Raw genomic sequence first — 23625 nt, forward strand, 5'->3', positions numbered from 1 at the left:
CGTTTTGGGTGCGCAACAACAATAAGCCATTAAGCTTTTCATGAACCAACGACGATCTAATTTCTGACTTCACTCTTTTCAAAGCTGAAAAGCTATGTTCAGCTGTGCAGTTCGTCACAAGTAAGGTTGGAAATATCCTGAGAGCGACCTCCAAATTGGGGAAAGTGTTCTCTAATCTATTCAATTTTATGTAGGGGTACATTTCTTTGATCTTAGAAAGGTTCTCCAAAACCATATATTGTTTGAAATGGTTACATTCCAAAGTCTTGCCCACCAATATCTTTCTTCTATACTTCTCCTAACAGTTTAGCTTCACAAGCCACCTCTTTTGGAATTTTTGTCTTCTACATTTTGTAAGATCTTAAATCTTGTGCTGAAATTTTTATAGGCCTCCCTTCTTATGTTGAGCTGCGAAGCTATGTTGTCAACATTGACAATAAACGCCCCAGTGCGAAATCTTTCTTGAGGAGATGTTTCTTCCATGCTTCTATTCTTATTTTCATCGGGCAATAACTTTCTTTTTCTTACTTTGTCGTATACAGTTTCTTCTTTTTCTGCAAGTTCAGTGCTTTGGACTTGAAATCATCAAATAAATCTCTCTTTTCATTCAAAAATTGAGGATAGTGTTTCAAGTTCCTTTGTAGCACCAAAAATCTACTTGATTTTGAAGTCTTATTTGTTTTATCAACTCTCTCGAGAATTTTGTCCCAGATCATGGTGGTTTGGAAATTGCCAACTGTTTTTAGAGACCCAAAGGTTTGAGTATCGTCTTTATTTAGCTCTTCAAGAGCATCTTTTAATTCATGTCGACTTATTGTTTAAGCTCGAAGGGCGTCTGCCCTAGCAGACCATCTTGTGTCACTCAGGGGTTTTACCATCAGCTTTCTCTGATCTTTCTTTGATTTTCCTTCGTTACTCTTTTCAATATGACTTTTTAGGATGTTCCACCTGTAAGTGGATGCCGAGAAAAAGCATATAGTCCTTGTACAAATGTAAAAAATATTGTGGCTTTTGGACGCACCTTCTCGGCAGTAAAACACCCAGCAAGATTTAGTGAGTGAGCACCAGCACATGGTACATACTCAGCAAGATCATTTTTGCTGTTAATCCTTGCCTGAAGACCTGAGTATTTGATGCATTGTCGTAACTTTGTCCACGACAGTTATCGATATCTAGCTCAAGTTTCTCAAGTAAACCGAGGGTTGCTTCTTCCAAACTGCCAGATTTATGGCATACACTTGGCAAGAGTTGTATCAGGCGTTCGTTTGCTTAAGCATTGGGCAATGAAACATACTGAAGTACTACAGCCAATTGGTCAGTGTGCGGCACGTCAGGTGTGGAGTCTATGATTAAAGAGAAATTGCTTGATTTCATTTAAGATTTGTTTCAGTACTTTTTTGCTCATAATCTCAATAAATTCACTGCAAATGTCAGACGAAAGGTATGATACACTACCTTTGCCTTTGTTACCATGTGTTGCTATGTGTTGGGCTAGAAATGGATCAAATTCACTCATCAGCTCAAGACAGCCTAGAAAAAGTCCGTTTGATGTAGATCCAAACGCTTGGTTATCACCTCTAAATGGGAGACCTCTACTCGACAAAACTTTTACAACAGACACAACTCTTGTCAATATTTCCCGCCAACATTTCACTTCTTCCTGGTATTGGCTTTAAATTTGTTTGGTGACATTAGATGTGGTCTTTTTCCTCTAAATAAATTTCAAAACATTAGCCCTGTGGTCGTCAGATTTTGCATGTTTCTCGGCTAATGCAAAAGAATTTTTCCAAACAGTAAACCCTTTGCTAAAAGATGTGGATTTGTCCTCTGGTTGAAACATAAGGCAGAATTTACAAAATAGCCACCCTGTTGATTGCGAGTAAAAAATCCAGTCTCTTTTGATCTTATCTCTGTTCGGAAGCGTGACAAAAAATAAGTTGACCGAAAGCTTTAGTTTTACCTTACTTTTTCCATCGCTGTGATGTTCAGACTTTGAAAAATCAGCTTGCAGAAGATTTCGATCAAATTCAGAACTTATGATTTTATTTAATTAATTTCTGATATTCCATGATGCCGGGTCTTCAAGCTAAAAATCGCATTGGTCAACTGGGTCTTTGGGCTTCACAATTTCTACTGTCGTGCTCATACACAATTGCAATAGTTGTATCTAATTCGGCCGACATTGGAGAATGAATAGGGGGGTTTCTCTTTAAGCTCAAAATCATATTGGTCTTCAACTGAGTCCGTAGGCTTGATTTTCGGACGTTCTTCTTCCAGGTTTTATTCTGAGTTAGGTGTGCTGTGTGCGATTGCAGTTGTTGAATCTAGTGCGGGCGACGTTGATGGACGAATGAGAATTCCTAGGGGGTCATTGTTGACTGGATTACACGAAGTGTAATTTAGACTTTCGGAAGTGGCGCAATAAATGGTGCATTCAGATACAACCACGGCAATTTTTTCCATTCTTTGCGCCCCCCAAAAAATGCCAATTGCCTAGCGCCCTAGGCACGTGCCTACCGTGCCTATTCAGTAAAACGGGCCTGACCCTCATTTGGTATACTAAATCAGGTCTGCCAGTGTCAGCAGTATTCTGGCCCAAAAGGATTATAAGGAATTTATAAAAGGCATCTCCATACAGAATGGTGGTATCTCTGTAAAGTTCTGGAAGGGATTTGGGGACATCCAGGGAGAAACTTATTATGTTAGGGAGCAAACTAGATTTTCTTACTGAAGAACAGCCTGCGGCCACTCTAAGGGTGAGGAATTGGAATTTTTACTACGATCAAGCAGACCTACCTTGGGTTATGTGATGGGAGGGTTGATCATGGGTACAGATTCTTTAGATCAACTCACAGCAAACTGTCAGCTGTGTTCTAAAGGCTTTCTTAGCAGAGGTATTTTACCAATAAGGGTAGTTTATTGGTAATATCTATGCCAGTGGTGGTAGCTGATGCATTTGGGACATACAATCAGGTTAAATACTGACTGGGTTAAGGCTTTGCTCATGATAAGGGCAAAAGTTAGTGCAAGAACAACTAGGGGTTATCTCCAAGGTAGTATTTTCTCTCTCCTCATAAATGGAATTTGGTTGTTAATGATCTAGTAAGTGCATTAACAATAGTAATATTTTAATAAGGACTACACACATTTGTCATTAATGTAGCTGATAAGTTTAGAACCCCAGTCATTGATCTAATGGGGCTCTGGACTTGGTTGCAAATTGGTGTAATAAGATTGGCATTAACATAAATCTGGCGAAGACTGCTACTTCTAGAAGTGACAATCCAGAGAGAGATCTTGCACATGATCTCTGATCAAATCTGTTAAATAATTACCTTCAGGACCACCCTTCTTAGTAATGATTCCTTCTAAGGTTTGGTCAGAGGGAATTTAACTAGCGGTGCTTGAAGAGTTTACTAATCACAGCTAAATCCAACATTGTGTTGAAGCATAAAAAAATAAACTGATACAACAAATACCAAACTGAAGAACGATGAAGATTCCAAACAGTAATGCACCCAGATTACAAGATTCAGTGAATGTGAACTATAAGGCATATAACGTGCTCTTGATTTGTTTGTGATTCTTCTTAGCACTCCTGAGTATGCCTTTCATGTCACTGCTGTTATCATGGCTTTACTCTTCCCAATCATCAACAAAGTTAAGCTTTTTTAATTTTTTCAGAATTGTTTTGACTAAACTAGAACCAGGTGCCTCAGTTAATGAGGCAGTGTTATGAAACCTATAAAGTACTCTCCGATTCACACACTCAGGTTCTTTTGTATCTGTGATTGCTGCAGATCTTAAGATGACTACCATTTCTTCCACAAGACGGTTTGGAATACAGTCAAGATTTCTGAGTAATATCTTTAATTGTATTAGTTACACAAGATATAACTCATTTATTGCTATAAAAATGAAGAACGGAAAAAGTGAGTGTGCGAACTGCCAACTGTGGAGCTCAATTAGCTTAGCTAGTAAATATTTCAACGGTAATTATCAAAGTTATGTGGTATAGCCCTAGCATCAGACCTCTGTTAGTACACCTCATCCTTATGAATGATGTTTCTCCTGTATAACTAACACAATTAAAGGTATACTAAGCAGCATTAACTAATGAAATTAATTTATTCTACATGGTATCTACTAAATAATTTCATCATTTCATTCCAGACATTTTTAATTAAGTAAAGTATCTTGGCGATGTTGTCTTAACTTTTCTAAGATGTTTGTGCATTACAAGGTCAAATAACGCCAAGTATTTTATAAATTTAAAAAAATCTATTACCGGTTATAAAAAAGGAGTTATTAACGTTTTCTATGGAGTGGTTCAAGGTGACATCCAGCCACATGCTATCCACTCCACCTTCACCAAACACCATTACCACCCAGGGTTGGTGCGTTTATTAGGCAAACTAGGCAGCTGTCTACGGCGGCAGCTTCGAGCAGTAGAAGAAAAATGACAATAATGTGTATAAATTACTGTACTTAAAAAAGTGTACATTAACAAAATAATAAGATGCTGTCAATGGGATAATGGTGGGGGGGAAGGATGAAGCATTGTGACGGGAGTGCAGTGGCGGGACATGACCTGGCTGATATCTTTTCCGGGGCCCACTAAAGCTGAGTACGGCCCTGGCCACATCACTGCTATATTTTTAGTATCTCACTGCTAATGAATTGTTAAAATTACATTTATCTGTTAATACTAACTCTTTATTATTTATATTCAGTATAGGTAGTCCCATACAAAAATCTATTGTACCAATAGCAAAGCGACGCCTCAGATGGGTGGCTGGCAACTAACATGTTCTTAATAGCTTGGACTTAGCCAAAAGCTGATTAATTATGTACATTTAAGTAAACTCTCGTCATCTTTCACAAAAATTAAACTGAAAAATTGAAATAATGAAAAAATGCTATATAATTTTTTAGAAATAAAATTATTTCTACTTAATTGCAAAAGAGTAGGATTTTTGTTTTTTTTTTATCAAATTTATGTTTTTGGGCTAAAATACATCAACATTAATTATCCTATTGCATCAGTAATTGAGGTTTTGTTACATAAACATGTTATGGAAAATGTTATGTTTTTGTTTGTATTGTTTCTGTGTGGAGGGGAGAGGTTAGCCATCGAGTTGATCGTGGGGGGGGGGGAGCGCCAAAAGGTTATTATTTTACCTAGGGTGCCAAAATAGCTTGAGCTGGCCCTCTTACTACCTTATCGCAAGTACCTTACTCTTCTGCTCTAGTCCGATTCAACTCAAAAACACAGTGCTTGTACTTGTCACTTTTTATTAGATAAATTAAGTTTGTTATGATCAGAAGTCGGCTTCAAAATATTATAAACGATAATTGTTTCTCACTTTACAACCCAGTGAAAATACAAGGTTTTTCATAATCCTTCTTTTCATTTACCATTCTCTAAAAGTTGCTGCCCTAATGGCGCACTATCTCTTGGCTAATGAAACTAAATGTGATAGTGTAATGTCTACATTGAACTTAAAAAGTGAGGTGGAAAATCACAACATAGCCTTGGACTAGAGGAAAATAATATAAGGGTTTTTTTGCTATTGATAATGATAGTGATGGAACTAGAAACTACTCATCTTAACAAATTAATATAGATAAAATAATGAACAATACCAATGAACAATAGGTATGTAACAATGATGGTACTGTTTTGGCAAGCCTGGCAAGTCATCTCTAAGACTAATGTGTTCATCACTGAGCTAGAATTTAAATTGTCTGATGCATATTCAGAAAGTTGTAACTACTATTAAAAATCTAAAGACATATAAAATGAATTTTCTGGTAATCTTTCTTTTTATTAGTAATCACTTTAATTTAAAATGTGAATTCCAAAAATGTTAAATTAGTATGTTGAATTCGTTTTTTTTATTGTCCAATATTGCACTATTTTACTAACAGAATTTTAATGTTAATAAGTAAAGATAATGAACTTTTGAGGAGACTTTAATGTTTCTGGGGAAGTTTATTCCATGCACCCTTTCTCTAAATGGATTGCTCCCTTTCACTCACTATCAAGCCACCTCAGTCATTGTTGATTTAAATTAGTTAAATTAGTGACTATATGTATTAAATTGGATGTTACTCTTACTATGCTGCTACTAAAAGGGAAAATAAATAAATGAAAACTAAATCAGAAAAATAAAATTTATCTCTTTAGTATATTACAAACTGAATTGAACATAAGTAGAACATAAAATCAACTCAAGAGCTGTAGGTACAAAATTTACATTTACATAATGGTAATTTAATAATATCAACATATATTACAAACAAAATAAATAATATACATCACAACTAAAACACAAAGATAAGAGCACCTATAACAGTCTAATAAACATAAGACATACAACAATAAATTTACTGTACTGGCCATTATTTAATTGCATTCACATCCTTAAACAAGTAGGAACAAGCAGCATTTAACAACAATCATCTAATTTTGATTATAAAACTTAAAATATTATGCGTTACGATAACAAAAACAAATGAGTATACTACAAAAATTAATATATTAAAATACAACCTAAAATAAACACAAGAAGCCTACAAACACTTTTGGTAACATTCAAAATTTACGAATTGTACTGAATTACTGAATTTAATTCAAACAGTCAAAAAATATATGAAAAGGTTTATTTAAAAAAAATATTCAATCAGAAAATGTGTTGTTAAATGGAATGCCATAACATTTATTACTGTAAAATATAAATCTTCTGTCTACACAGTAATATCTAATAACTAGAACTACTATTTTGTTTTATTGCTTTTAAAATACTGACCAACATTTCTGGATCATTTGTTAACTAAAAGCAAAGTAAATGGTTTGAAAATATTAACTATTTGTTATTAGGCTGTAAAAACATATTGCAAAATAGAACTATATACATTTAAGAGCAGACTGAAATTTTATATATACAAAATACAGAGTATAAATTAATATAACCTCTCTCCAGTTGTCAATCAGCCATATTCTTACAAAAGTGTTTTGTAATTGGTGATTGATTGTTTTACTTCTTTGACTTAATGGGACATGAGGAATCTTTGCTTTTTGAATTAAAATATGGTTTGTTACTTGAACAGTCTGGCGTCTCCATCATACTAAAGTCATTTGTAATTAAAAACAAATTTTTGAACTTTGAAAAATTGTTTTATTTTAGGAAAACAATTAAAGAGATTGGGTTTAACAGGATATTTGATATATTTATGTATACATAATCATATAATTAGGTGTAAAAGTTTTCATGTACTATATAAATTTCATGTGGTAGTTTGTTAGACCAAATTAATTTAGTTATATTTTTTTCTGCTTTTAGATGTTGCAAACTCTAATCTACATAAGAATTCACAATATTTAAAAATTAATTGTTTTAAAGTTTCCTCCACTATAGAATAGCAAAATAATATTTAAATTGTGATAATAATAATAATAATACTGTAAAATGTGATAAAATAACTGTTTTGCCACTGGGGATGTTTTTTCTAAATAATATAATAATAATTTATATGAGATTCAAGTGTAAAATAATACCAACTTAAGAACTTAGATTAGTATAATGAATTAGAATAGATAAATAATTGATATGGTATTGATCAAATATGAAGGGAGTAATATTATTCTATTAAGCATGTAAAACAGAACTAAGTGGATTGATTACTGCTATGAGATATAAAATGCGGGAGTTTAAATCATGTAAGAGAGCATCAACTGTCCATAAGAAGTCTACTACGTTAACTCACATTATCTGCGAAATTGATTTAACCCTTTCAGTACCAATCACAAGATCATGCATAAAGTGCTGTTGTCAGTGTGATCGCATGATTTAAAAATACGTGTGAAATGCAAAAAATAAATAAAGCTAAATAAACTTAATACGTATTAAGTTTTCTATTTTAAGGTTATTTTATGTTAATAAGCATTACAAATGTACTTTCTGCTAAACCGTTTATATACTGCATAAACACAACTGATTAATCAGGAGCAGTGATGACAGTCAGAAATGAATATGACCGGACGATAATTTTTTTTATTAAAAAACTATTTTTATTGGTATCTAAGTGAAACCAGTAGATACGTAAAAAACAAAATGTTCTTTTAGTGTGGATTTGTTTTAGTACTTATTTGAGTGGTAACCCTGGAAATTTTTCAACAAACAAACCAAAGCAAGATCTTTATTTTGTTTTTTTAGTTTTCTTTATTTTCTGATACAATTGAATTTTCTGAGTCCAGAAGTGTTGTAAATTATTCTTTTCAAGTGACAAATATAATCATCCAATTTCACCTTTTAATGCAAAATAATACATTTAAAGCAGTATATAAATAAATCCACACATACGTTTGAAACAGTTTAAAATTTATACATTTAAGGATTATCATAAGGAAGTAAAGGATCATGTCTTATCAAGAAGGTTGTGAAAAATAGAACTATAATCCTTGTTTGGAAACAATTGAATCTTTGATTAATTGTAATTGTTGTGTACTTTACCATCTCTGATTGGAGATGTATAGTTATCAACATTTGATTTTTCAATAAAAAATTGAAGTATAAAAGTGATTTTTTAAACAATGATGCCTGAACCAACCTCACTAGTAAAAGTAACTTGAGGCAGGTGTAACCTTCTCTTGGTGAGTTCGATAGAGGCGGTGGCGGTGGTGGCTCCAGAACAGGCAGTGGAGGAGCGAGCGGTGGTATGTGGCAAGCCGATTGCACTAAGCAGTGAGCTCCGCCCGATTGTGCCATTTGCTGATACCTTTCTGTACACCTCCAAGATCAGATGATTACCACAGGATCTAAGAATTTAAAAGTTAAATTAACACAAGTTTAATCCAATCTGTATTGTAGTAATTAATTACAATACCTTCTATTTCTAATAAATTTATTTCAATTACAACATCAGCTACAAATAACGCACCCAATTATACATTCAGTCTGTGATGGTGAACAAATACAGCTTTTAATAATTAATTAATTAATCTGTTGTTACTGCCATAAAATGCATAAACATATTTAGAGATTTAAAAGATATAATAAGAAACCATTAAATTTAGATGTAGGAAACACAATTATTGCAGTTATACATTCAGGAACATCAAGAGTTTATGGATTAAATATTACAATATAATTGATTTATTTTTGAATTCTACTTACTTGATCAATTTAAGAATGTCCTCTTCAGGCAAAGTAACCACGTTTGTTTTGTCCACAAAAATAACGTAGTCACCAGGCCTCAAGCCAGCTTGATCAGCAGGTAGTCCGGACTCCACTCTTTCAATCCTGTCAACAACATGTTCAATGTTATTCTTCTCTTTTCAGGTAAGATTATCTCATTAGTTTATCCTAAATGATAACATAATTGACAGACTTAAAGCTTGCCCATCAAGTACATATACTGGACTCCATTCTTTTAATCCTGTCAATAAAATGTTAAATTTAATCTCTCCTTTTTCAGGTAAGGTTTCCAGATTGGTTTTATTAACAAAAATAATGCAGTCTTCTAGTTTTTCGATTTCATCTATTGAAGTCTGTAATCAGATTTTGATTTAATTCTTTCTCTTATCGGGTTTGGTCTAATAAGTATTATAAAGTTATGAGGCTTCAAATCAACTTGATCAGCAGATAATTCAAACTCTACTCTTTCAATTCTGTTTACGACAATAATCTTAGCAATTAACCCTTCAGTGTGATTTTTTTTATTATTATTATACCAAACCAATTGTTTTTAAGTAATAAAATAACAGTGGCTGACTCAAGATGTCAGGGGCAGTACGCTGAATAAGTCTAACTGTAAGTCCTGTGTTGAAGTATTATAACATATATCCAAAATAAAGTATTATTAATTCACTTGTGGATAAAAATAGAAATTTTGAATAGTCTTTCCCTTTTTCAGATGATAAAATGTTGTCCTATTTTGTCTGATAATGTTTTTGAACTTAAAATTTGGATGCATGATTCAATATAAAAATATTTACCTTGGAGGATGTGTCCACGCTATAGAAAATCCAAAACTAGTTCCTGATTGTCTAGTGAGACGTTTAGTGGTGGTGAAAGGAGTGCGACCACCTTTGCTTACTCCTCCACTTGGTGCATTTCCTTTCACTGGATTGTTTTCTACTGGAGGATCCAATTCTAGGTGCCTGAGAAATATACTATCTTCATTACCTGAAACAAATGAAAATGAAATAAGAAAAACCCTTTTTAACTTGAAGCACATCTAGTTTTGATCAGTTATATGTGCAGGCGTGAAAGAGCAGTTATACATAATCAGAAGTCTTATCAATTCCCAAAGTATTAGTTGGTAAAGTACTAGATTATGTGTTGAATTGGAAAAAATATAAACTTTTAATACTTCTGATTGAGTTAGTTATTAATAGCTTGACATAAACTGTGCAAATAGCATTCATTATCAAAAGTGGTGGATGCAATGTTTTTAAAGGTTTGCCCTGGGCTTATAATATTGCCTGACTAACTATAGTTATTGACGATAAATAACACTTCCTGACTAACTATAGTTCACAGTGTTAACCCTTTGAGTGCCCAGTGGGAATGTGTGGAGTCTCCAGACAGTGGCGGATTATGACCTTAGCGGCCCCTAGGCACATGTTAACTTGCGGCCCCCCCCCTACCTAAAAAACAGAACTACACAAAATAAAAAAGGTTGGAACTTACAATTAAAACTAAGTTAGTGGCTTTGTACACTTTATAATATTCAAATCATATTAGTGACATTATTCATTGATTACATGAATTAGTTTTATGTTTTATATTTCCTTACAAATCAACGTTTCTAGCTTTCAATGCAGAAAACTCGTCTACAATATCATCAAAATTCAATTCATTCATTCAACAGTTCAGCATTTGCAGAAAACCCAACTAGGCTGGACAGCCTGGTGTGTCAGTGATTGAGTTGCGTAGGTAATTCTTCACAATGCTGAATGACCGTTCTCCCGATGCATTTGAAGAAATCATGCATAATAAGATTTTTAATGCAGTATCAATGTTTGGGAAGAGTGTTGTCAGTTGTTTCTCCCTGATAAATTTTAAATAGTAGGCAGGTAAATGATGTTCTTTTGCGTTTTCTTTTATACCTTCAGCTTCTTCCACAAACGCTTTAAAATGGATCAGTTCTTCCCCGAGTTCAGATGTGAGATCCCGAGGAATATTTATCCACCAAACCATACACTTTTTGACGAATTTCTTCATCATTTAGTTTGTCCATGTTATACAAAACACCAAAAACCTCATTTTGATCAAAATAAATTTTTGACCTGTTGTCTCATTCCTGGGTTATATTGTCAATAACAAAAAAAAGTACCGGTTACAGTTTCATACTGATTTAGCCGATCTCCGCGTTGTTACGAGCCATACGCCACCGAACGCATTTTCTTTCGGCAAATAACTGAGATGCTCCGTAGTCCCGATACTGCGATCTGATTGAATCTCATGGCATCAGAGGCGTGCCGCTCCAATGGATTACCTCATTTTTTAGGCCACAGAATACAAATCGTGTATTTACACAATATAAAATGTATTTACAATCATGTTTTGTCTTCCATCAAAGCTACTGGTATCATTATCAGTGCCATTTAATTCGTCTTCGTCTGACATTCTATTTCTATTCCTTCTCCTTTTCGTGTCTTCCTCGTAGTTAGCTACCTATAGTTAGCTTTATTTTCGTTGCGGATAGCATCACGGTTAACCCGCTCGCGTTAAATCGGGAGTCTAGTCTAGTGTACATTGAAAAACTCGTTTTATATGAATAAAAAAATTTTATGTACTGGAGGAAAATCTTTTTTTTTATTTTTGGGGTTTGCGGCCCCTTTAGACCTGCGGCCCCTAGGCAGTTGCCTATCGTGCCTAATGGGAAATCCGCCACTGTCTCCAGATATCTTCATTAGATAAAACAAGAGCTGTGAGATAAGTATCTGAAATGTCACACATTTGTTGTATTTACAAAAATGTCCTAGGAAAGACAATCATCTGACTGTTTATCTGTATGTTATTACATGAATTTTTATCAATTTAAAATTGGATATGGTCATATTTCGCACACTCCTCTAAATTTCTTGTCATGACGAGAAAAATAATGTAAAAAATCCCTCTTTTATAAACATGTAGATTGTCTTGAACAAAAAAACTTAAATTGTTTGGTGTATATCCTACTATCCCCTTCATTCAGCATCAAGGATCAATGATGGAAAATTTGAAAATTAGTTCCTTATATTTTTTTCATAAAAATGGGTTTAATTAATGCAATTTTATGAGATATTTACAACCAAGAAGGAAGGCTTCAAATGTATGTATGTATCCAAAATAGATAATAATTTTTAAATATTATTTTCAGACTGTGTTGAGACTAAATGTCTATAAAACAAATTAATTGGTGTCATTACACAAGTCCATTCTATCTTATTTGCCCTGCAGGCTGAATAAATCGTCTGATTTAGAGTTTTTACTTGTGTTTAGACAAGAATTCCTATTTCGAGATTTTGAATTACAGTTTCCTTTAAATGTTCAGGTAATTCATTCAACTGAGCTCTAATGACAGGCCGTACTCAGCTTTGGCAGGCACTAGAAAAGATATTCGGCCGGGCTCAGTAATGTCCATCAACGTCAAATATACATATGGCGAGCTGGGCCCCGGCGGTAAGATTGTCCGAAAAAACTGGTCTGATCTAAGTACGGGCCTGCTCTAATGTATTAAGAATAAACGTAGTAGTGACAATATTTGCTCATAAAAACTTAAAAAACATACTGTATTAACTGATGAGAGAATTTGTACTAATATGTGAAACTCTCTTATCTCAACTCAATTTAATTTTTTATTCAAAATTTGGAATTTATAATACTAAATGAATCGGTATTTTGTTAAAAAAGGGCATCAGTCATGAAAAGTAAACTTTCGGAAAAACTTGATAAAACCGATTTAAATATTATATAGCAAATGTAAAATTCCTAAATAAATATGCATTGCATTTCTGCCTTATTTGTAACATCCAATATAAAGATTTCAAATTTTTATCAAAATTTCAAATTTTTATGAATTTTTAAAAATGTGTGACTTATGCCCTTTTAACAAATTTTCAATATGTCACATGAAAAAAATAGTGTTAACACTCATAATTTATAAAAAAAACATTTATTTTTAAAGATACAATGAGTACAGAATTATTGGTATAGGCCTAAGCTTAAATTATGTTACTTAAACAATTTTTTTAAACTCCTTATCATAGAAAAGAAACTAAATTTTGTGCCCTATTGTAGGTTTTTGTTGATACTTATCACTCATCTTCTTCTTGCATATTAATATTTTCCATTACAGGCCATTCTAAAATATCATTATAAAATTGTCTGTTCTCATGAGGTACATACTGAATGACTTTTCTTAAATCTTGGAGTTTTGATTTTTGTAATAGGCACTTTACCCTCTGGGTAAGCAAATTTCGCTGGGACCAGTAATCCCTGTGTTTGTTTAAAAGACATGAAAAAGTGTGTGGCAATGGAGACCATTAATGGTGGTATGCCTTTATGTTAGCCTTTTAAAGTAGATTCAAATACAAAAATGAAACAGCTTACTGATGCCAAATTTGACTTTTTCTTTCCTTGGGTTTCTTTTTTGTTTCCTCTGAAACTGGAGTATTTTTGTAATACTTTATTCACCAAGATTTGAAGTTAGAAATCTCTGAAGCTCTCACCTCCTTCACAAGAAACTTTCCAGGTTTGGCACTTTTTATTATTACCTCAATGATTTTCATACATACTGAATATTCTGTCATGCTTATTAAGCATCCTTTTGATTAAGCCGAACTCTCTGTCACAAGGAAGGAAACTGTGACCTCTGACAGGATAAAAGTGCTGAATTTTTAAGAACCTCTTACTGTCAGTTAAAAATAAGAAAAACCTAGTCAATGTCTGGTTCTTATTTTGACCAGGGCAAATTGTCCGAAAAAATACGGAGCTCTGTCACACTTTCCGGAACATGTTTAAGGTAGTCATCCAAAAAGGAGCAAACTTCGTTAGGCCCCTTGTGACCTTCTCCTTCATGATAGAGGTAGATGTTGCTGTTTCTACTTTTTTAAGTCTGTTATACAAAACACATTCACTGTAAGTTGGCGCAAATAAAAACAGTTCCTGCACAGGCACCTTTGGGAGGGAAATGTTTTGCATGTAATCAAATGCAATTGAAAGAATATTGTTTTTTTCCTTAGCATCTTCTGAGGCCTCATCCTTTAGCGCAGAATAAAAACTTTTGGCTTCGTCGCTTATGTACAAGAAGCTCGGCCACAGCACTCCGTTTTGCAGCTTCATTCAAGTGCGGAGATTTAATTTTTAGCTTAAAGCTCTTCACATGTTGCAACATGTGTCGACTTGAGGCCGACCAAATCTGAGATTTAAAAATTATCTTTAAAAAACGTGTAGTAAAAACTATAAACTCACCTTCTTTTCAGGGTACTTCTCACAAAACAAGTTATACATTATTTTTAAATTTAATTCCGCATTTCAGGTTTAAAATTTGGTTCCTCCCAAATAGTGGGATTCCTTCACAGGAAATGAATAATATGTTCTCTAACCAAGCTTTTTATTTCATCGGACACGGAAAAAAGACAACTGCCTTTCCTCTTTTATCTTCGGGAGTTTTGCAGGCCTTCTTGAGTTTTCTGATTCGCCGGACTCTTTTAGTAGTACACCAAAAGCATTCAAACATACTATATGTCTTTGAAGTTCCAATCAAAAGGTGATATTTGAAACTAGCACTGTTTATTCTTGGATTTTCATTTCTTGGTCTACGTATTGCCACTTCCTCCACATCAATAAGTCATATAGTAACATGTCTTGTTAATTTTTCGTACCGAGGTCGTGAAAACCTAGCAAAAACTCTCAGTCACGTTGTCCTCTGGAAACTCTCCCCAAGCAATTTCTCTTGCATCTGTAACAAAAAGAGAGTTTATAGGCTAATGTAAACCAATTATTTCAGTAATAGCCCTACTTAGAGCTCAGACTTGTAACTTGATGTAGCTCTGAGGATTTTATTATATATATGTTATTTAAAAAGACACACACCAATTATATTGGTAAACAAAGTTTATAAGTTTATGTTGATAACCTCATTTAAATTATTACTTACCCACAAGTAAATGAAGGCTTTCTTAGCTGGAGTTTCATTGCCTTTATGGTTCACATATTTCTCCCTTTTGATAATGGCTTTCCTTATTTGATTCCTTTTGTACTCACTAGGATCTGTAAACTTCCTTTTACGAGAAACATCATGATTAACACTTTCCATATTTTCTATCATATTTTTCTACTCGTTTACTCTGTTGAATTTAACCAAAGAATCTGAAAACTATAACCTTAAAACCTGCTCACAATATTCAAGCTGCTAGACAGCTGTTTCCATGTTAACAGCTGTAGCTAAACAAAGTACAGCCAACATTTTTAGTTAAAAGGGCATGAGTCATAGACTGATGCCTTTTTAACAAATTACACAATATTCAACCTTGTGCAGTGGGCTTATTACTTGACTGACTGATGCCCTATTAACCACAGAATGTAGATCTAGAAATAAAGAATCCAAATCCACAAAAAAGTGGAATTGTTGAAAAAAAGTGACTGATGCCCTTTTAACAAATACCGATTCAAATTGGTTTGTAGGAATAAAAGTCCACTTCAAATTCTAATTGCTACAACAATTAACTCATATAGCACAATTTATTCTACAGTTAATTTTTTTATAATTAATCACAGATAAAATAAATTATTATAGTTTTTAAGTAGGATTAGCCAAATTTAAATAAAGATTTTTCTCTCCATAAAATCTTGCCAACTCCTCAAAGTAGTATGGATACAATGGACTCTTGTATCACTGAAAGCCTCAAGTGTAGTATTACTGATTCTCAATGTAAAGCAATAGTTTCAATGTACATTATCATTAAAAATTTTTAAACGACCACTTAATGCTATTTTAAAATAACAGTGTAAATAAAATAAAACTCACTTGTTTTCTCTCCATCTTTCTTGGTGTGTAATCTCCTATCTGGCACTGAAAAATTAAATAAATGTTCAGTTTATTAGGGGCTTTAGTAGGCTTATAATCAACACATATAAAAGCCCAGACAATATAGACACAATCATTTACGCTTTTAACTGTTAAAAATAAATTATTGTCCCTGTATACTATGTATAAATTAATATCATATTTACTGCAAATAACATTGATTAAAAGTAAAGAAATTCGTTAAAACCAATTTATTTATTTAAATCATCATTATGGCTCATAGTAAATAATAGTTTGTAAGTTTCTTAAATATTATTTAAGATTTAAGGCTGACAGATTTAATACAAAAAAAATGAACAGACAAGGGCAGAAAAATATGTTTGATAAAATGAGTTTGAAGTGTGATTGATTATGAGAAACAATAAAATTAAGTTTCTAAATCATTTCTAAGAAGCTTATAGATAAAATTAACTAAGAAGTTTGTATTGTGTAATCATTTTGAAAACCAACTTATACTCTTGATTCAAGTTGATTTCTGATAGTAGAAGATTTGAAAGTATATGTTATTGTTATCTTCAATTTCTGCAAAAATAAGTACTACTTTTACAAATCTATGATACTTGTGAAAACACAAATAACGGGGAGAAGGGTTTGACCAGATGAAGTAATCTATTATGGTTTTTGAGATCAAATTGAATTCACATATTATAGTATCTGTTTTTGTAACTTGACAATTACAATTATCCATAGCAAATGTTAATTTTTAAAATTTAATGTATTAAACCATCTCTAAGTACTACTTCTTGGCTTGGAAATTAATGGCGTAATTTAACATGGCACAGTCTCCAAGGAATATTATTGACAAAGTTTTACGATGTAATTAAGAGTAAATAAATATTATAAAGTAAATTATAATCCGTCTGAGGTTTAATTTCATATCAGAAAAAGTTTTCTTCACACAGCTAATAAACTTCAATACAGTTTACATTTATTGCTCTTCATACATCAAAGCAGTAATTAGCCTTGAGTCCCTGCACACAACCACTGGAATGGCTTTTGTGATTGCGCTCGCTCTTATTCCATACTTCATTTTGAAGTAAATTCAGTCTCTTATCATTTTAATATACACTAAGTTTCAATGTACCACATAGGAGAAGGTTACAGGATGTTAATTAAATTTGGATTTCTAGAAAGTTTTTGGACCTGTTTTCCTATTTACTGTCTTAGATAATTACATGTTCAGAAATACTTGTATATACAGTTTATATCTTTTTAAATAAAAGGAATCATTGTTTATTTATAACTTTAAAACTGATTAAGAATCCAAATTAAATTTATTTACATAAGAAAACATTATTAAGTTTTAAATCCTAAGTTAATTAATACCATTTTTAAAGAACGCCCAGTATATTAAATCACTTTGGGTTTAAACTAGTTAAATGATAAATCAGTTTAATTTAATTTGTAAGAAAACACATAGATGGAGCTTGAAACCTTATTTAATTCATAAAAATGTCTGAACTTTGTGTCCATCAGAAATGACTTAAGTAAATTTGTTGGCTGAAGTACTAGTGTTATAATTATCACATTATATAGACCAATGACTACAATCACACCTGGATCTGGAGTTGGTGCTATGTCTGACTCTTCAATGCTGACACACTCTTCTACACTCGACTCTGACTGGTTTGCCATAGCATCTGCAAATAAGTAATATATTATGATTAGAGTATGAATGGTAATTAGTAATGCTGCAAAACCAATTTAAAAGTCATCTATCAAAATAAAATATTCTTTTTGTTCCCCTCATTTACATCAATGATTATTAATTTTTTGAAGAATATTCCTGAATAATAATCATTATTCATGATTGTCATTATTGGCAACATGAGTAACAAACAAGTAGACAAACCCTTGAGTGCCAATGTCACCGATTGGAACAAGAATCCTGCTTGTCTTTTTAATCTAGGCATATTAAATTATACACATCAGTTCAGATTAGTTGAGGTCTTATTACTCACAGTTTATTATACATCTCTTAGATATGATTCCAAATAAATTTCTATTCCAAGAGCTTTAACTACATATTTAGAACTACACAGTGCGGCAACATAATATTTTTGGTTATGTCCCGTTCAGACTAGATCATGGCAGGTGGGAGTGGTCTCATTTGATGGGCATTGCTCTGAAGTTTTGTTTCATATTCTGTTAAGTTACCATGCATTGGAACACTTAGAAGCATGTGTTTGCCACTGAGGACTGCTTTACGAATGGATGTTCTGTGATCGCAACGATTACAATCCAGCACACCTGCTGAAATTGCTTTAAGTAGCCCCATTTGGGCTGTTCAGAAATCTGTTGTTACAAGGGTCATTGTGTTTCTCCATAGACTAATGGATATAGTCTCCGCTCTCTATCTGAGAGGTCATAGGTTCAAATCTGGGAGAGGTTCCAACATGAGTAGACACTATATACAGTGTACTTTGAAGCCGGGCATAGCTGAATGCTAAGGCTTAGAGAAAGAAGGATAATAAATCCAGACCAACTGAAATTCCTTTGCCTATAAGATCACCTGAGAACATTGAGGCTGTCAGAGCTTCATTCTTATCTCCACAGCATTCTTTGTGGAAACATGTGTCTGCCCTTGAAGTTTCCGATCTATCAGTGTGACAAATTCTTTATAATAACCTTCATTAACATCCTTGCAAACGTGTTACTATGCAGGACACTTCGAATGTATCTTTTATTCTAGGAGGCAAGACAAAATTCTATCTTCAGCAGCAATAAATCCTGTTTTTTTTTTTTTAAGTATAAGTGCCAATAAACAGCACAATTGCGCTGACATCAATACCCGACAATTGCATCATATGTCTTTGCACTCATCTAGTCATAGTGTGGTGTGCAATTTTCTCAGCTGTGATTGTTGGTACCTGATTTGTAGTCAAAAACAAGGTCACAGTGAATTCAGACCAGTATGTAAATATAAATGAGGAATTTTGTACCACAATGTGATGAATTGGATTTAGTAACAGACCACACAAGTGCATCTATTAATGACTGTCTTGAGAGGAAATTTCCAACAGCACCTCTCTATGGGAGATGATTTGGAGTGGCAAAGTCCAAGTTATATAAGTTTAGTTATATTAATTCATAAAAACATGTTTCATAACATGGGTTTTATTACGTTTTGAAAGTTATGTTGCCTCACTGTTTATAACAAAGGTCACTAACATGAATTCTGTACTGGAACAAAAAAAACATATTTGTATTAAACTTTGCTACCCATAATATTGACTATTATGTTCCATTTGATTAAAAACAGTTTGTTTGTAAAAATTGGTTTTGAAAATTTTAAAATGGCTGTACCTGTCTGGTCAGCACAAGTAGAGGTGACAGGCACGTGTTGAGTCCTGCCACATGCCTGTGACAGAAGACGGAATGATCCACTTATCTCCTGCAACATAACAACTACGTTACACCGCTGTCGCTGTCATCCTCCACGTGTATTTTCATCTAAGTACACTATACAAGGTCAAATAAGAATGCTGTTTCAAACTCAATGTCAGTTCAAATGATTAACTTGATTCTACAAAGCAAATAACTAATACATTTTTATATGATTAAAAGAATTTCAGGAGAGTAACATGATAGTATTATGATGTTTATCTGTTATGTATAAGATAAATTCACAAGATTGGCTTGTTTTATTTATCATTTATCAATGAACTTTTCCAATCGTGAATATTTTATAAATGTTTGCTTAAATAAGTACATTCAGCTTAGGAAAATGGAACATACATAATTACTGTAGTAAAATGAAAATGCAGCGTTACTTACATAAATATAGAAATACTGATCTAAACATAGTAATTTACAAAAACTTTAAATCCTTACAACTTGTTTGGACTAAAATATTTACTAAGTACTAGAATGAGTTTAATGTTGTAACTGTTAAATTTGAGTAAGGATTATTTCAAAAGTAAAATAATTTTCAATTTTAGGAGAGAAAAATCAATCTGTATCTGATTTATTAATATTATCAATTTATATATGTGAATCAATTTTATAAAATCTATTTTTACATTGTAATGTTCATCTAAAAAAACCTGTTTTTGTGATTTAAAAAAAGTGTAGCTATTAGAACCTAAATATCTTTCACTAGGGTTGTTTTTTTATCTGAACTAATCATACACTGACATAACCTCCTTTGAATTTTATAATTGACTTACACAACACATTGCATATTTAAAAGACAAATAAAATTTATAATCTTTGAAACTGATTCTCTTATTCTGTTGTTTGCAACATAAGATAGTTCTTTCCAAAACTTTGTTTAAGGAAATTTAAACCTAAACACATCACTTAGTTAGTACATAGAAATGCTGAATAGAATTTTTAACACAAGATCTTGTCACGTTATATCTGTAAGCAAATATAGGTGTTTACTTTCATTATTTAAAAAAAATTAACTTAATGTAGAAAGGTATTGTATTTTTACATAGTAAGATAAAATTAAATGAAAAATGTCTTTACTGTACGTTAAAATAAAAATAAAAATAATTATAATGTACTGTATGTACATTTATAAAATAGTACAATTGGCAAGGTTAGTGTCTCTTACTACTACACAATGACCATAACGTAACGAGATCACATTATATATCTAATTAAATAGGTTTAAAAACTCTTTATAATTTTTCACCAAATATATCAATATGATACTCTGTGAATAATCAAAGTGTAAGGTTCATTAGTTAGTAGAGTTTTGTATTATATGGTACACTCATAATTTTGAATCTGTAGTTAGATCTTCTGTGATAGATGCATCATGATCAATTATTCCTTGGTCTCAAATAAATTATATAACAAATAAGTGAATCTAAATACTATGGAGAGCTAGTTGACAAATTACTTCAGTGAAGATGGCTCCCCACATCAAAAGCTAATATTTCAAGATTTGAATTTTGCTAGCAGTTTTTTATGTGCAGTGAACCAGAAAACCTAGATGATAATTATGACACTAGCCACATACGCTCAAGAATCGATATACAGATACAGTACTAATACCAATTACACAATTCGAGATAGAATGTACCAGAACCGTGTTTCAGTATCCTGTGAAAATATAAGCAATTTTGCATGGGAAACTGCACTCTGCATTTCAGAAATGCATAAAAATAGTGTTTTGATACGTCGTTACATATTTTAAAAATTTTCCAGACTCTCAAGAACCATTTTCTACAAGTTCTAGAAATTAAGCACTTGTAACAAACACTAAAAAGTGTGATATTCTGAAGATGAATTATTATAGTTTTGTAATTAATTGAGCAATGTTTGTATGAGATTTTCAAAACTATTTTTTCCTTTTTTATTTTAGTATGTCATTAGTGAACCAGCACATTGGCATGTTAGAACTCTACATAAACACTAATCCTGCTATCACAGCCATACTGCTGGGTGTGGCCGATCAATTGACAGCTATTTCCTATCAAATGAAAGCAACTCCTTAATAGTTTGATATTAACTGGGGATTCTCTTAAGCACACATATACATACAGAAAAGTACTACAGAGTGAAGAGCCAAAATATGTAACAAAACAGAATCTTATATAAATAAAACATACACAGCAGATTGTAATGTACATATTCTAAAAAAAATCTTTAGAGTAAATATTTAAACCTAAATATTTCAATCTCCAAGTTTTTAGCATGCTTCATACACAAACTAAGAAAATACTTTATAAAAACCAATCCTAAAGTAATTTATTATTTACTGGACTGATTGGCAATACAGTTTAGAAGATTTAAAAACTCAGTTGCCAAAGTTATTCTGTCACACTTCCTAACAGTAAAACAATGAAACCAGTTTGCCAGTAACCTTGCTTCAGAGGAGCTTGGGAGTACATGGGCACATAAGGTCTGTTACAAAAGGTTCAAGTGAATTGATGAGGGAATACACTGGCTTTCCTGGCACTTTTCGGATTTGCTGACAAAGTGTAATATTACAATTCATTAATCAAATTTATTGAGTTTTTATTCTTTGTATTTTTTATTAATTAGTTGCCGTATATAAGAATAATTCTTCAGAATAGGCATTTAATTCTAGATGAACAATGCGAGAAAACTTGGCTATTGTTATAGATATTATTGTTGTTTTTTCGTAAACATTTCTTTTTAGGCATTATAAAAATAAATAAAGAATTATATTTACAAAAGGCTTACTTATACTTCAATACTGAACATGATTGAGCCACATGTATTTGAAAAATATCAATCACATCATAGAATAATGTTAAAATGGAAATAATTAACTTTGGTATTATTAATGAAACAATATTTGAATAGAAGTCTAAGCCACTAATTACAGTATGCATTATCAACACAGCAACATACAATAATAACATTATAATTTATATGTAGCCTAATTTATAATCTGAAATAATTATGTGTTGCAAACCTAACCACATGCACACATACTACTACAAGAAAAATTAAGTTATGAAGCTACAGTAAAGGGTAATCTAATAGAGCAGTATTATTTTTTTCGTATAAAGTTACCATGAAATAACATATGAAAACATACATGTCATTCAACGCTGTGTCACACTGCAAACAAAACATCTACGATGTGAACTCACCTTTTTGGAAACATGTTTGACTGCGAAGGACATGCATCCCAGGAACTCGCTTCTCCTGCAACAGACACGGGAGGGTGAGCACATAGCCGGCACACAGAACAAGATTACAGTTACTGGATACTGGACAGTGACATGACAAGTGATGTCAGCATCGCGGTGATGTGGTGAGGCTTCCTCATCACGTGGCTGGCTTCCATCGACCCAGACCCGGTCACACAATCCCAGTTTATACTGGCATATTTACGCATTTGTTGTTCCATTAAATACTATTTATTTGTACTGTCAAAACGTGTCAACATTATTTGTTTAAAGTTTATTATTGACAGGGGATGAAGTGAAAGGATAATAATAGAGTTGCGGACATTTTCCATTGGTAGTGTTACAAAAGTAGAACACTGTTTCGAGGCTTGGAGTCCGTCTACTGGATCTATAGGGTCCGATCTAATTTTGTAACACCAACGATGGTAAACCAGTTATCCTCGTCAAACATTCTTTCTCGAGTGATTTTAGTTTGATTGCAAATAAATATAAGCCAGTATTTACAAACTTCAACAATCGTCCCATTTCGGCACCAAGGTAACGTCTGAGGATGTGTTGCGTGCGCATGCGTAGCACTGATAAGGCGTTGCTAACAAGCCAAACATTGCCATGATTACCTCTAGATCGCTCACACTGAGCTATAGGAACAAGATTCATAACTAAAAGGTTAGGTTTGTTAATTATTCTGTTATTATTTATAATTATATTGAACATGGTTGAATGTTATTTACATTTGTTATTACAGAATAACTAAATTTAGTGGCAAATCACCTTTGAGTAATTAATCCAAAAATATATCCAAACCATGCCACAGAAGCGTCCCTTAGTCTCACCTTTCTCAACATTTAACGTGTTAATATTTCAAACAGCTGAACAACTAACGATAAACTGATTAATCGCTACACACAATGTCTCTGTACTCAAT

General features: G+C 32.6%; 1 protein-coding gene across 1 annotated transcript in view; it reads right to left on the reverse strand.

Annotated features, from left to right (window-relative positions):
- LOC124360504 overlaps positions 1–23625 on the reverse strand; it is a 166729-nt gene that overhangs the window by 74423 nt on the left and 68681 nt on the right. Inside the window, exons 9-15 of the mRNA XM_046814195.1 lie at positions 22662–22716; positions 19390–19477; positions 17640–17723; positions 16024–16068; positions 10001–10190; positions 9180–9305; positions 8614–8821 (exon numbers count right to left, since the gene is read on the reverse strand). Coding sequence (XP_046670151.1) covers positions 8614–8821; positions 9180–9305; positions 10001–10190; positions 16024–16068; positions 17640–17723; positions 19390–19477; positions 22662–22716 — 796 coding nt within the window. The remainder of the gene's footprint in view (positions 1–8613; positions 8822–9179; positions 9306–10000; positions 10191–16023; positions 16069–17639; positions 17724–19389; positions 19478–22661; positions 22717–23625) is intronic.

The sequence above is a fragment of the Homalodisca vitripennis genome, chromosome 4 (assembly GCF_021130785.1).
Source record: "Homalodisca vitripennis isolate AUS2020 chromosome 4, UT_GWSS_2.1, whole genome shotgun sequence".
In the NCBI taxonomy this organism is placed as follows: Eukaryota; Metazoa; Arthropoda; class Insecta; order Hemiptera; family Cicadellidae; genus Homalodisca; species Homalodisca vitripennis.